A 16402-nucleotide genomic window follows, 5' to 3' on the forward strand; every position below is an offset into this window, starting at 1 on the left:
GATTTTGGATCATCTTTACTGTCATTACTCTGAATTCTTTTTCAGGTAGGTTGCCTATTTCATCTTCATTTATTTGGTCTTGTAGGTTTTTACCTTGCTCCTTCATCTGTAACAAATTTTTTTTCGTTTTATTTATTTATTTTGATGTGTGGTGCTGTATTTCTGTCTTACTGGTTGTTTGGCCTGAGATATGCAGCACTGGAGTTTGCAGGCAGTTGGATAGAGCTGGGTCCTTGGTGCTGCAATGAGGACCTCTGGGAGGCCTCACTCTGATTGATATTCCCTGGGGTCTGAGTTTTTGTTAGTCCAGTGGTTTGGACTCAGAGTTCCCACCACAGGAGCTTGGGCCTGACCTACAGCCTGGGAACCAAGATCCTTCAAACTTTGTGGCACAGTAAAAAACAAAACCAAAAAACGAAAAGCAGTACAGTATCAAAGAATAAAAAACAAAAAATAAAATTAGAAAGATAAAGAATATATTAGGAAAAATAAAACTATAATTGAAACAACTGCAACAAGGTCAAATAAAGCTACGACAGAAAAAAGAAAAGAAAAAAAGGGTGGGAAGAGAGCAAGCCAAAAGGAGAGATCACTAACAAAGTATAAAGAATAAAATAAACTTAGAAAAATATTTGTTAGGAAAAATAAAAATATAAAAGAATCAGCAACACTGAATCAGCAAAGTAAAACAGACTGCCAATCTAAAAGAGGAAAAAAGAAAAAAAAAAGCCTTGGCTGTGGGTGGGGGGGCAGCGTAACTTAGGCAGGAGTGGGGTTTGATGTGGTGTGGGACCTAGGTGAGTTGGGGGGGTGATGTTTGAGCATAGTGCGGGGCCTAGGCGGGGCCACGTGCAAGCATGGGGTGGGGCCTCTGCTTAGGACCTGCGCAGATGGGGAAAGGAGGGCCTCTGGAGTGTGGGGTTCCAGAGTTTGGAGGTAGGGCCCTGAGTGAGGGTGTGTGGGCGGGGTTTAGGCCCGCTCGTTGGAGGGGGTCTCAGAGGGGGTCTCTGAGTGTAGAGGTAGGGCTCTGGGTGGGGGTGTAGGGGTGGGGCTTGGGGTCTGCGCAGCAGGGGGGAGGCTCCAGGGCAGAGGATTAGGCCTGGGAGCCCAACAGGCTCCCTGATGCCTATGTGGACAGGGAAAGCGCTGGCCCCGTTCCCTTCCGTTCCTTCATGCGTCTCCCCCAGGGTCTCCCCTGTCGCTGCTGCCACTGGACTGCTAACCGTGGATGGGTCCCGCTGGGTGTAGAAACTCCTTCCCTTCCCCAGCCACCCCTCAGCGGTGCTGGTCCCAGAGGTCCGGCCTTTACTTTTGCTCCCCCTTCCCTCCCTCCCACTCCCTCTGGACCTGCCGGCTGGAGGGGGCCTAGGTGGGCAGAGGCTCAGGCCTGGGATCTCAACAAGTTCCTGGGGGTCCAAGTGGGCAGGGGAAACCTGGCCATGCTCCCGTTTGAGCCTCTGCCCTCCCAATGGTCCCCCCACCATCCCCCTTTGGGGGTGGGATCCCTTCCCCTCCCCCTCCCCCAGCTGCCCCTCAGGGGCGCCAGTCCCGTCCCACCTCCACTTCTCCTCCCCCTCACTCCCCATGCCCCACATCCTATCTGGTCACTGGGGGTTCCTCCCATCCCCTTAGGTGCCCTAGTTGTGAGGAGACGCACATTTTGCGTCTTCCTAGTACGCCATCTTGACTCCACCCCCAGAAACAGATGCTTTGATTCTAACCAAATTTAACGTTTCTGGTCTCAGGGTGAGTTTCTTCCAGCTGAAGTGTGTCTTCCCATATTTCCCATTTTGCTGCTTTCTTTAATTAACCCAAAATGCTGTGTATCCACTCCAACCCCTTTTTTATTAAAACATTTAAAAAGTAAAATCAGAAATAGACTCAATTTTTAAGGAGTGCAATCATTAAAGAAATAATGGAAACATTTATTTTATATTTTCCAACTAAAAATTTCTCTTAAAGTTGTCGTTTAGCATAGTAACTATTTTTGATTGTGAAGAAAAGTTTTTTAAAGTTCAATTTTAGGATTGGAAGGAATTGAACAGGTTTTTTTAAAATAAATAATCCAAACTGATCTCTAAATTTAGTTTGGTAATTTAACATTGTTTAAAGTTCTCAGAGAACAATATTCATAAATACATACTGATGCCTGTTAATTTTTGCAAAGATTGAAATGAGTTATATTTTTTTAAAAGACCATTTCTGACCTCACCCTTTCTACGTATGTTATCTAAAAGAGGAACCCTAAAGGTAAGTCAGAGTCAAAATCTAAGTTATAATAGTAGTATTTCAAAACATATTCTTTTCTGGAACATTCTTTTCACACTGTTAGAGAAAACAGATTAAAGTAAAGCAGGAGAACAAAAACAAAGCAATGGATGAAAGGACAGAATTTCTAATCTTAATTTAAGGTCTCAAAGCATTGACTAGCTCCTAGCAAAATGTTGGGTTGTTGTCCTATAGATAATGGATCTTAGCCAGAAAAATTTACTGAATACCTGAACTAAATATTTTCTCATACACTTTTTGTCTCTGGTATCTTAGGCTCCTTAATAACTTATATTTTGCAAAGAAATTTCAAATTAATTGTTCTTACTATAGTAACGTTTTTATTTGACTGTATTTGTTAATAACTCCTTGTGTTTTTGAAGATAAAGCCAGAAACACTCTAGTCAAGGTTACTGATCGAATAATGATCATTCTTGCATGATTAGAATGGAAATGTGTTACAGAACAGTGAAGTAGTGACACTGAGACAGGGCTACCTAAATCCGCTTGAGCTACAGATTCGCAAATTGCTTAATTTATGTTCCTTTCTTCTCATCTAGTTACACTAACCTAATTAGCTGTCTTTTCAAAGAAGTTATAGATCTTAAGCACTGATCTCCTATTCTGATCTATATATCACCTTCTGCAAGTGGAGAGAGTAAATGATATCACACGTGCTTAACAAGTATATGTTGTAAATAGTGCACACTTTAAAAAAGAAAAAGTCATCTTTTCTGTTTATAAATAATGATTTTGTTTGTAAAGCACCAAATTAGCTTTTAAAGAGTAGGCTTTGACCACTAGCATCTGGTGTAACGTTTAGACAGCACAATACACTATTAACAAGAGGTTCAATGTTTCTCTTTTAAAAAAGTCTCCTAATTACTCACTCTTACTTCCTACTTCTTATTCACAAAGCTAAAACACACTAGTGCTAAGACATTGAATTATTTTTTTCTCTTGAGGTCTCGATTTATTGTCCCCAAACCATCAATTACAATAACGTTCCATGCTGCTCTGGAACAAAATGTAGGAAACAAGTACTCCATTGAGGACTTCGTTCAGCCTGAGCAGCCTTACACTGTGTTCTTGACCACACGTGGTCCCCTGTTTTCAGTCAGATTGGTACAAAAATATATCATTGGAATCCTTAATTCTAAAGGTAAATTCAGCATTAATGAGTTTTTTCTAAGGAAAAGTAGCAAATAAAAATTGGATGCATATGAAATTTCCATCAACAGATACATGTATAGTGAACATTGCATTTGCAGGTGGCTGAATAGGAGCAGTCAATAAAATAAACACCAGTAAAACACCACATGTATCATCTTTGAATAGTTTCTACAGTTACAGGCATGGTTACATTATCAGCAAAAATGAAGGCCTCTCAATGTCTGGCCAGTGGAAGTAATATGGAACACCTTGCTTTTTTTCCATTGCTCTGTCATTAAAAATAGGCCACAGTGCAGAATTTACTTCCAAGCAAATTCAGTGTCACTGATACGTACAGTTATAGTGTTACCAAAATGTATCAGTTTTCAGAACTGAGGACATCAAAGACACCCCAATCCTCAATATTTCAGAGAAATCAAAACTCATCCACACGCAGGTGACAATACATTAAAATTTTTGTGTGAAAAATGTTGCCTTACAACACTAGTTATACAAGTTAATATCTGTTAAAACTAAACACACAGCACCTTTTATATGTTGAAGAGTATACATCAGCAAGAGTGGAAGAAAAAAGGATTGATTAGAAGAGCACACAGTCTTTCAGATTCTCTTTATTATATCTGTAACAGCGTCAAACACGAACTTGACATTTTGAGTATCTGTAGCACAGGTCATGTGGGAATAAATTTCCTTATCTTTTTTTAAATCCAGGTCTAGAAACTGGTTCTTGATGTAGTTCCTTGCCTCTTCAAATGTATTTGGACCTTGTTAAAAAAAAATTAAAGAAGTAAACTTTAACTGCATTTAAAAAGCATCAAATTATAAGTAGTATCAATAAGTTTTAGGATTTTCCTTTGCTATTTGATGTTCTCAGGATTGAAAAATCAAAATGGCAGTGTTAATTATCAGAGGTTTACACAACAAGTTCCTGGGAACTATGTGCTGGGAACTATGTGCTGGGAACTATGCTTACCTCCCTGGGGGCTTCAGGTGGCTAAAATGTAACCTCTGCGTCAGAAAGCTCACAGTAGAGTAGAAACACTAATATATTTATATAACAAAGTGAGTGAGTAAAAAAACCCATATGTATGTCAAAGATTATGCATGTAAATGTGTGCATGGGTTGGGTGCATGGGTATTAATATGAACTAAAAGAAGAAAAGAATGGAAATTATAGATGCGTGGACTACATAATGAGGTGTTATTTGAGCTGGACCTTGAGGGATAGCTAGGAGAGACGAAAAACTGTGTGAATGAAAGCCAAAAAGTGAGAGGCACTTATTGTATGATTTCAGCTCTTTGACATTCTCGGAAGGGCAAAACTACAGAAACAGTAAAAAGATAATGGTTTCAAGGGTTGAGGGCAGCGAAGACGTGGACCACAGGCATTTTTTAGGGCAGTGAAACTATTTTGTATAATGCTGTAATGGTGGGTACATTGACATGACTTTGGCATAACCCATTGAATTGTGGAACACAAAGAGTTAACCCTAACCTGAAATACAGACTTCAGTTAAATGTATCAATATCTGTTCATCAGTTGTAGCAAATGTACCACACCCCTTCCAGATGTTTATAATAGGGGAAATTGTGAGAGCTGGCCAGAGAGGGAGTATGTAGAAACTTTTTTCTGTTTATTATTTTCATAAACTAAAAATTGCTCTGAGAAATAAAGATGATTACTTAAAAGAAAACATACAGCCCTGAATTATGATTCTATATTTAATCGGTAACTTTCAGTACAGAAGCATGATTATATTCAATCATATAATAAATATGTAAACATAATGTTTACAAATAAGAAAAATATAAGTACTCATTATAGATGAGCACAAACAGCTACTTTGACACAATTCAACACCCCTGGCACATCTGGGCTAGCCACATATCTATGTGGTGAAATTGGGTTTATATTTGTGTTTAAATCATAAATATTTCCATCTTACACAATTTCATTAACAACAGGGCATATAACTATTTACCAAAAAAAAAAAAGTCTCCAAAAGAAACACAACCCTTTTAGAGAAACTGACATTTATATTCATTGGCTAAGAGGGTCAGTACTAAAACTCTAGGAGTTAGGAAAATTGGAAAAATAGATGTCACTCTTCTCATTCATTCAAGCTGTTCCTCCGGAAACTTAATTCTGACTTTGAAGAGCCACTGAGGTCTAGTACAACATTAAAAGGTTTCATTAGGAAATATATTAAAAAACGCCAATTTGGAATATAATTTACACTCCTATTATAATGTTTAAGATAATATAGTTTGCAATGTCATTATACATTACACAGAGTAACAACCCTGGTCTATCTAACGACCTCCCCTTTATTCATTAGAGCTTTGCTTTAATGCAGGCAGTGTAGAGAGGGTTTCCTCTTTATTTGTAAGATTCTTCCCAGGTTGGATCATATACATGACTCAGAAAAGTATCATAAGCCTCAACCTCTAAATATTACACATCAAAATCCAGATAGAAAAAATGTATCTCTATACACAATTTTACTACTATGGAATTAAAAGGAAATTATCTTACCAGTGTACTCTGGAAAGCAGATACCAAGATGCCCTTTGGTTACTTTTTCTTGAAAGAGATCTTTTTTATTGAGAAACAGGACAATGGAGGTGGTTGCAAAGTACTTGTGATTACAGATACTGTTGAACAGGTGAAGGCTTTCATGCATTCTGTTCTGTTAGGTATAAAAGATGAAAATGTGTAGGATTGTTATTTGCAAGGTATTAATGGTGGGCATTATGAACAAGGATGTAGAAGTAACATCTGTCTTTGGAAGGTCTTAACTGAGTTGGGAAATGGGGTATTCATATTGGAAAGCGCAACTGCTTATTTTTTACCTTGACCGTGTTTTCCTTTTAGACTTACCACTTCTTCATCTTCCACCAAGAGCATATCATAGGCACTGAGTGCAGCACAAAATATAATTCATGTAACTCCTTCAAGGAGTGAATCCATTTCTTTCTCTCAGATCTCTGTCCACCTACATCAAGCATTCTTTAAAAAAACAAAAATAACAGAATAAAGAATCATACAAATATCTTCCAAAATTTACATTAAGATGAACATTTGGACTTATAACTGAATGCTCCCATCTGTTTAAAAGGTAGTCTTTCAGTTTTGACTGTTCATAAAGTAAGACTTGTTTGACCAATTTGCAGCTCAAGACTAGAGAAAAAGAGAACATTTATTTACTGTTTTTGGTATTCATGCAGCCTGGAGCAAAATAATTCACATACTGACTTTGAGCAACTGGAAAATTTACAGCAGTTTAGAGTTTTAGTAAGACATCTGTTGGTCTTAGGGATTTTGATCAAAGTCTATGCATATTCTTAAATATCCAGAGCCCACAAGAAGATTGGAAGCTACCACAGTTCTGATACTATGATTCTTCCCTCTTCTCTTAGCTCCTCTTACCTCCATTCATTCATTCAATTATCATTTGTGTTCTATGTACTAGACACTGTGCTAGGCCTACCAACACAAGGATAAAAGGACATAGTCACTCTGTCCCCTATAAGCTGGGTAACCTTGGGCAAGTTACTTAACCTCTCTGTACCTTAGGTTCCTGATGAATAAATGATAATTGCAGTACCTATATTGTGAGGTTGCTTTAATGATTGAGTAAATACAGCATTTGTCTCAAGCGTTAAAAGCTTACATCATTTGAACTCCTTTCTGTAAGGTTCTTGGACTTTTCCTAACATAAAGTAAGGGAATTAACTTTTTGTCCGTGTTTTCACAATTTATCTATGTATTCCCTGTGTGTTGTCACTTGCTATTGTGTATGGTGGTTTTTTCCCATATACTTTTATTTTTCTATAATTTTATTTATAAATGTTCTTTTCTCCTTTATGGCTTCTGAATTTTGAATTGTTACTAAAATTGCCTTTCCCACTTAAAAAAAAAAAAGGACTCTATCTTCAAAGAGCTTGCTGTCTTGTAAAGAGAAAAATACATTATTATAATATTATGTAATATTCTAATATATAAGGTAAAATGTGAACCCAGAGGAAGATTTACATCAGCCTGAGGGACCATGTAACAGTTCCTTTAATATAAATCTACCATTTTGCTATCTCAGGACTTTTGCGTAATCCATCTCCTTTCCACGTGACACAGTTCCTTTCTTCCTTCCATAAGGCTGCTTCTTCCCCAACTTTCAGGTCTTAATGTCAATATCTCCTTCACAAGTAACCACCTTGAATGTCCATGTAAATTCTTAACTCTTTTTATTGCCCATTTCCTTTCTATTGTATCACTCTCTTTATTTCTTTCATAGTAACTGCCACAATCAATAAATAAGTGGTTTATTTTTTCACATGTTTAATAGCTATCATTGCCCTAATAGAATAGTAGCCTCATGAGGGCAGGGACCTTATCTATATTAGTGATGCCTATATTCCCAGTACCAGGCACCGTGCCTGACACATAATAGACATTCAATAAATACTTGCAAATAAATGAATAGAATCCATGTTAATGGAATGGAGGGAGGAGTTTTACATGAAGTGCGTGTACAAGTCATCAAGGAACGAGAGAACATGGCATGCTTGGGGCAAATAATTATATTTTTGGAAATGTGAAGATTAAGGTAAAAACATTGAGGTATATGGCCTGATACTTATTCATTTATTCAGCAAATATTTGTTTATTGAGCATTTATTATATTTCAGGTACCAGAGATGATTCAGTCTTGAGAACCTTGTAAGTGGATGATGGTGGTGTTTATGTGTGTGTGTGTTTGCGTGTGGGTGTGTGAATACACTTAGGATATCAGTATCTGATAGGAAGTGTAGAGGGTGGGTTGTAATTTGAAATGGAGTGATCAGAAACTGCAGAAGATGATAGTTGTGTAAAAAGAATAGAGGCAGCAAGGGCAAAAGTTTTGAGCAGGCAGGAGTAAGCCTGAGGTGTTAGGCCAGAAATAGATTTACTATGTCTTTTACATTACATGAGAAGATTAGTTTTTATATTGTAGTCAGTGGGGATCTATAGGAGATTTGGGGGTAGGGAATTAACATTTGTTTTTGTTTGCTTATTGTTATGGTAAGTCAGTTTGATCTGAGTTCAGAAGATAGATTTGATGAGGAAGAGACCAGAGGCAAAGGAAAAATTATGGGGCTTTCATAATAGCTTAATCCTAAGATATTAAGTACCAGGGAACATCCTAGCTGTACAGAGATTTCAAAGGTAATAACTATATTGGGATATTAAATGTCAACCAGCTGATTTACTGAAGATAATGAAAAGTACAACACATTGTAGTGTTAGTACTTTACCTTTCACATAACCAAATGGAGAACAGATATATAGAACTAAAATTCCTCAAATATATATGTGTACCAATGCAAAATCACTCCATTTAATAGTAGATTGAAAGAGCAGTTGCTCACAATATTGAAAACAACCTTTAGGAATTCAATCGTTGTGTGGTTTGGAAATTTAAATTCAGTGACAATAAAGCTTATTTTAAGTGCTGCTAATTACCAAATCCTCTGCAGTTTCAGACGTGTGATAAAAGTGGAGGAAGAGGACGGTATTGACTTTAGGTTATATTATGTAAAAATTAGCCAACAAATTTGATTTTTAAAATTCAGTAAGCATTCTTATGGAAGCAAGGATAATAAATATGCATTCAGACTTTTAAACTTTTAGCCAGCAATTATTTAAACTTCACCCTAAACTTATAAGATAGGTACAATTATTATTCCTGTTTTTTCATGAGCCCTTTAAGCAACTTGCCCGAGGTTTATTAGTTCAACTGATACTTGAGGCGGCTGTGTACCAGGTGCCGTGATAGGTCCTTTGTGTGTGATAGTGACTCTGTGAACGTTGTTAAGCTTTGTTGTGAAGCTCGTTAAGTCTACTTAATTAGATTAGAGGTGTCTAACTAGTACTACATAGTGTCTACTGTTAGCTCTCAAACCCTCACCAAGTAGATTGGAATTATCTTTGTTGGGGAGTTTTCTTTCCCCAGGTCAGATAGTAACTCTTTGTGTTATCGAACAGGTGACTGGGCAAAACTTGAGAACTTTCCCCTTCCCAGTGGTTTTGTTGCATTCTTTATTTATTTTTTTGGAGTTTTTAAACTTTTTATGTATTTTATTTTATTTTTATTTTTAAAATTTTTTTAAACATCTTTATTGGGATATAATTGCTTTACAATGGTGCGTTAGTTTCTGCTTTATAACAAAGTGAATCATTGTTGCATTCCTTAAGTGGACCATCTAGCTATCTCCTGAGTTTGATAATTCAGCTTCTCTGTAGCCTGCTGTTGATATTAACACCTATGTGTAAGAGATAGCTATTCTCCTCTTCAGTCAAATATACACAGTTGGTAAGGGGTATAAGTTATGTAATATGACCTTTAGCCTACTGTTCTGTCAACACATCTTACAGCCTCTAATAAACATGTTTAAATATGCTTAGCGCTCTCCCAAGGAAGGGAGGACAAAGTTTACTCAGTCTTTGGGTTTTATTCATGTTGGTAAAACGGCTTCTGAAAGTCTATCTTAGATTGCATGCTAATAATCCTCTCATTTTATGACTCACTTGATAAATAGTTTTTTTTTCTTTATTTTCTGTGCAGATTGACATTAGGACATAGGTCCAGGGAGCATTGACCAGGTTTCTCTAATGCCATCTGCTATTATTGAACTGAAATGCTCATTAGCAAATCAGACCAGTGGCTGGAGTTTTGCTTTTATATTGATTCTCCTGGATATTACGTTAGGTCTAAGAAAGGTTACATTTTGTCTTGCTGCTGTTGTAGTAATTTGTTTTTTATACTTCTCTTTCCATGTTTAGCTCTTCATCTAAATTTTAATTTGGGGCTTATTTTAGAGGTGTAAGGCATTATAACGACTGAAAAAATTTGGAGATTCCCAAAGTGGAGCATGGAAGAAATGCAAATATACACTCCACCGTAACTATTCTGAGAAAAACAGTAATAGAAATCAGAGGAAAGCCTGTATACTTGCTGACTGAATATCTGGATTGGTCAAATCTACTGGGATAATTAATGAGGTGAATGGATATGTGATATAGCTTGAATAACCTTAATTCCCTGAGTAGTTAAGATAACTAGAGCTTTGGAGACTTTAAATGGAACTTGGAATTCTCATTTTGGAAAGGTTTTATTTATTTATTTACTTATGTATGTATGTATGTAATACATATTTCCTTAAGTCTGATATTTAAGTAAGGATTCTTAAATAGTAAAGAAAATGGGTTTAAATGCCTGAAATGTATGATGTAACTAAAAATTCACAGGCTAGGCTTTTAAGCGACAAGTGAACATCAATTATTTGTTAAACTGCCCATGATATTTATATATTGCAAGCCATCAGTTTTACGGATTTATATTAAACAGTTGAGTTTTATAGTCCATTTTAGACAGTTGGGAAAGTTACTGAGTTTTATTTATGTTAAACAGTTGGCTAAATATTTGGCCACACAAGATTATTTACATTTCATATCAGAAGAGACTATTATGGAATAATATGCCCTTTATAGTGTTTGCAAACTCATTGAATAGTCTAGGATACCTAAAAATTAATAATGTTACTGCAGCTAATTTATTTGTGAGATGTCTTTGCTCATCCTATAAGCATGTGACTCTCTTGGAAAATAACAATTTCTGACATCATTTATATATTTGAGCACAGAAAAATAGGATCTAATCTGAGTAGAAATTTATTTTAAACTATTCTGTTGAATGGGATTTATTCAACATATTTGACTATATCAGCAATGGTATAACTTTTTAATCTTTTTATTGAAGTATAGTTGACATATAAAATTATATTATTTCAGGTGTACAGCACAGTGATTCAACTTTTATATGCATTATAAATTGATCAGCACAATAAGTCTAGGTATAAAATCCTAAGGTGGCTACGTATGTCAGGGCCAACAGGTAGATCTGTGTCACCACTACACAGCCACAGCAAAATGGCTTAACCAAGTCTTGCCCTGGTACCCAGTTCTGAAAATAGATTAGGGCAGATGCTTGCAGATAAAAAATATATGCACAGAGGTCATTCTAAATCCCTTAATTGCTTTTTATTAAAAACAGAATCAAAAGGATTTACAACCACAAGGGAAGCTGGGTCTCTAGACTCCCGTAATTGTTAATACCATCATATATTTCCTACTAAATGTGTGTGTGTAACTTAAAATACCCACTAGATAATTCTCTGATTATTGAATAATATAATTTTTAAAGTCATCAAAGTAAATTCTATCATGAGAATAAATTAGACATCATCTTATATAGCTTATAATTTTGGTAACATTAACCATGAACATACCTGAAACAAAGGTATAGTTATACATGAGTTACTGCTCTGTGAGATCTAACAGAGAACAATAAAGCTAAGTTGGGATATAGCTGCTGGGTAGACAACCAGACTCACTGCTAAGCTGTCTCATACTCCCACAGAAATGAACATAGTGCACATGATTCAACTTGAAATTCAAAACAGTTATGATTCATTTCATATCATGGATCCACTAAACACTGTTGCAAATAGTTATATAACAGGTACAAAACCTAAAGCTCTATGTTGTAATGGTTGCTGACCTCTTTTCCCTAGCTTCCGTATAGTTTTATGTCCTTTCAGTTCTATTTTTTAATCATAAAGCAATTAGGAAGAAAGGACTTCTCTATAACTGATAAATCCTTGTAAATATGTAAGTTCTTTGCCCTGCAGAATTATTTTATAGCAATAAAAGGGGTCACGTTTGCTTTGCATTTTCTGTTTACTTAGTAACTTCTGTAAGGAGAATTAATTTTACCAGTTTGACAGTTGGAGTTCTGGTTTGATAAGAGCTCTAAGGAAATTTGCGTTAAATTAGGTGATACATGAGGATGATACAGTACTTGGACAGAGAGCATTTTTTCATTTCGATGTTCCTGTTTAAAATTCTATAGTTCTTGAATTTAATATGTAAATTAAGTCTTTAGTTTTAAATAGTCTTAGGATGATTTATGCTATGTGAATACAAATCAGTGCTAATGTGAGTACCTGGGCACTTACCGAAACGAAGTTGGAAGGTACTTTATTTTTTACAATTCCTATTTTGAAATACTATGAAATGTTACACTGCAAAAGCCTGTGTGCTTTAGGATAAACCTATTTAACACTTGAAAAAAAGTGATTTAGCTCTGAGAATTTATTAAGGGATTAATATATCTCAATTGCTGTGACTAAACTTAAAAATGTATTTAAATGATTAAAATAGTTCCTTAAAAGTACATATAGCTGTGTTTTTTGTTTTATAGTAAAATTTAAGTATTTTCAAAATTTTATTGTTTAAATATTTGTTTTTAGAGAAATTCTCCACATTCTCTTCCTCATAGACAGTGCCTTTAATAACACACCCTCTTAAGCCAGAGAGAAAGCAAAACCTATTAAGAAAACAAAAGAGCTCAAAACCTGTTTTAGTGGGTGCGAAAGAGGTAATAGTTATGTTATGTTAATAGTTTATGTCAAAATAAGTCTTAACTGAGCTTCACAATCCAATTCACAAGCATCTTACATTTTAGCATCAATACTGTAATAGAGAATTAGCAAGACCTTTCTCATTCCTTCATAAGGGCCGGTGATACATGAAAGTAGAATAGATGACTTATACAACTTAAAATGCTTTACAAAATTAACCAAAGACTTATAAAAGGACAGGAAAATGATGATACACCAATGAAAGTCTAGCATCCTAATGCAAATGCTGTATAATATTCAAAAAATTGTTTTAAAAAATGTATGAATATGATATTGGTACTGAGTGAACTTGACGTTTCAGGAAATGAACATGATTTTCTGAGGTTTTGTGTGTTCATTGGCAATCGTCGCATCTAGCCTCGTTTTAGAAGCACAGAGTGGTGAAGTACCACAGAGCCCTGACAACTGAGAGATACCTCCCCAATAGACTGTCCTTTTATTCCCCCTTCCCTCTTCTCTTTGAAAGGAATTGTGAATGACCAACAACACTGGAGGAAGCACTTACTGTACAGAAAAGGATGGTTTCCAGCCCAATTTACCTAACAGCCCATCAGTGATAAGCAGTGTAAGAAGTGTGATATTTGAAGTTAGGAAGATATGCATTTTAATCACATTTCTAGCACTTCTGTGTATGATCTTGGGGAAACCTTTTACTTTGTTTTAGCCTCCATTTCTTGACCGTTTATCCTACGTAAGGATAGCAATGCCCATTCATCGTGTTACAGTAAGGGTGTGAAGGTAGTGTTCATAGGTGCCTGGCATAGTACATTTATTCCTCCAGCCAGGATTGACTGTGTGCCTGCTCTGGGTTGGTCAGTGTGATAATCACAGGAGTTGTAAGCTAATACGTCCCCTGGCCTTCTGGAGCTCAGAGCACATGACGCAGAAACAGAATCAAAAAGAACAAACAGATAAAGAAACAAGGCAATTTCATATATTGGTATGTTTAAAAAGAGAAAAATAGTGTGATATTATCAATTGTGTAATGGTACTGGCTCACATTGGCGAGGCTAGAAAGAACTGCTTGTTCGTATTTCTTCCCAACTCTACATTTAGTGACATAATGTTGGTAGGTTGAAATTGGCTATTGTCAGGGTGTTTGCACCTGGGGACTCATCAAGGGCCAAAAATCAGGCTGCCCTCCCTCCCCCCACTCCTGAGAGCTTGTTCTTATGTGCTTACCCACACTCCACAGGGTATAGTAGTGACAGGGATATTAAGGGATGGTTAGTAGATAGGATGGTCAAGGCTCCATGAGGAGACAGCCTTTGATTTGGAAGCTTAATGATAAGAAGAGGCCAGTCTTTGCAGAGATCCAGGGTCAGAGCATTTTAGGCAAGGAGAGCAGTAGGTGTGAAGACTCTAAGGCTTGGAACGTTCAAGGAATAGATGGATTAAAAAGATAATTCATGCTAGTGACTATTTCTGACAAGATACTAAATTGGTTGATGTTGTAGAGAATGACCAGGATTGGGTCATTCTAAGTGTTCAATGTACGGCATTAAGTGTTAAAATTGGCTTATTATGATCCAGACAGTCTAGGATCCAGAAAATTCCATTAACTTATGTAAGGTAAGCGAACACCAAGTTATAACTCTGTGCTGGTACTTCATTTCAAATAATCTTCACAACAACCTCATGAGGCAAGTAAAGAAAAAGTAGCTTTATTCCTCAAAAACTGCTGCTAATTAATGGAGAACCTGGGATTGGGACCTTGGTAGGATTAGCCCCAAGGCCTACACTCAGCTTCTAGTCTGTGTTTCAGTGAGAAATTTGGAGAGGAGAAAGGAGAGTAAGAGAGAAAAGTGAGTGTGCCACAAATGCATGGACAGGCTTTGGAGGGGCAGAGAGGAGGAATTGGACTTGGGTTCTCAAAGGAAAACTCTGAAAACTGGACCAAAGATCACGAGTCTGGAGAAAGTAGTTGCTAAAGAGGAACTGTACCACCGTGATGACAAGCCCGAAGACAAACAGCTTACATTTGCCAAGAGAGATGTCCATCCCAGTCTTTGCAGTTCCTTTATCCTGGTTTGATCTTTGGTTCATCTTTCAGAAAATTAACTATTTGTGGGCCTGAAAATGAGGGGTAAATTTTGAAGGGCTTTCTTCCATATTAACTTGAAAATATCCTGGCCATCCATGTAATAACTATTCTAATGAGATATTATGTGTCAGTAGTTTTAATACTTAAAAAATATTAAACTTTGATCCCAGTGAAACCAATTTCCCTCATAAATAGATACAAATAATTCATGTCACATTTTTTTCATTTTTTATACTTTAAAAAAATATTCCCATTATCTCATACATGAATGACTGAACTATGTTTTTACTGACTTTTTTCATTACCAAGGGGTACATCTAAAACATGGTTTTAATGTTGAATATTCCATCTCATCCGCAATCATAGGGAGAAGTACTTAAGTGTCAAGGGACATTTTCTAACACTATGGTATGGATTTCGATTTCTCGGTATAGTAAATGAGTTACAATAGAATTTCTAGGAGTGTCTTGATAATGCAACAGCAATGAAAATAATGGACTCATCTTTATACCCAAACCATGCTTATAAAATAGGCTTTGTTATTCCAATAAATAGCGTCACATTCAAATAATTCTCAATTATTTTCATTTTTTTTAAACTAAGGAAACAAATTAAGAATATTTCAAGCAAATGGGAGAGTAGGAAGGCACAGGAAATACGATCCCTGGCACCTCTTGGTTAAATGTTATTTTAAATATATTTCTTTTTTTTTTTTTTTTTCAAAGTAGGATATCAGTTTCAACTATGAGGAAAATAAAATCTAGCTCCCACCTACTCAAGACAGAGTTTTTTGTTTTTTGTTTTTTTTTTTGCGGTACGCGGGCCTCTCACTGCTGTGGCCTCTCCCGTTGCGGAGCACAGGCTGCGGATGCGCAGGCCCAGCGGCCATGGCTCACGGGCCCAGCCACTCCGCGGCATGTGGGATCTTCCCGGACCGGGGCGCGAACCCCTGTCCCCTGCATCGGCAGGCAGACTCCTAACCGCTGCGCCACCAGGGAAGCCTGACAGGCATTTTTACTGGAGGGAAAGGATGAGGCTCAGGGTGAGGGTTGGCATGTAGAGCTACAGGAGGGCAATGAAAGACAGTGGTACTGAAAGTACCTGAGGCCTAGTGAGCATGCCCAAGGACTCACTGCACTTGACCATGGGTTAGAGCTCTTCTCCATGAAGAAATAATGTGTCTGATGCATGTTTCTGTTGAGAGTTCAAAGAGACATTGGATCATACCTGAAATGCAAGTCTTTAACAGGAGAATTGAGTTTCAGTGATTCTAGTTGTTTTCACTCGAGAATGTGGAACATCTTGCTCATTTGGGACATAGCCAGGAGCTGCTCTTCTGTCCAAATCGTTCAGGTAGCTAATAAGAAAAACAAACAAAATAGCATATATAATTGT

At 36.7% G+C, this 16402-nt stretch overlaps 1 protein-coding gene across 1 annotated transcript in view; it reads right to left on the minus strand.

Annotated features, from left to right (window-relative positions):
* Positions 1-4021: 4021 nt before the first annotated feature.
* GNAT3 (G protein subunit alpha transducin 3) overlaps positions 4022-16402 on the minus strand; it is a 50053-nt gene continuing 37672 nt past the window's right edge. The window contains 7 exon segments of the mRNA XM_069540995.1: positions 4022-4056; positions 4059-4205; positions 5978-6131; positions 6323-6402; positions 6405-6451; positions 16235-16254; positions 16256-16364. Coding sequence (XP_069397096.1) covers positions 4022-4056; positions 4059-4205; positions 5978-6131; positions 6323-6402; positions 6405-6451; positions 16235-16254; positions 16256-16364 — 592 coding nt within the window.

This window comes from Delphinus delphis, chromosome 9, assembly GCF_949987515.2.
Source record: "Delphinus delphis chromosome 9, mDelDel1.2, whole genome shotgun sequence".
NCBI classification, from domain to species: Eukaryota; Metazoa; Chordata; class Mammalia; order Artiodactyla; family Delphinidae; genus Delphinus; species Delphinus delphis.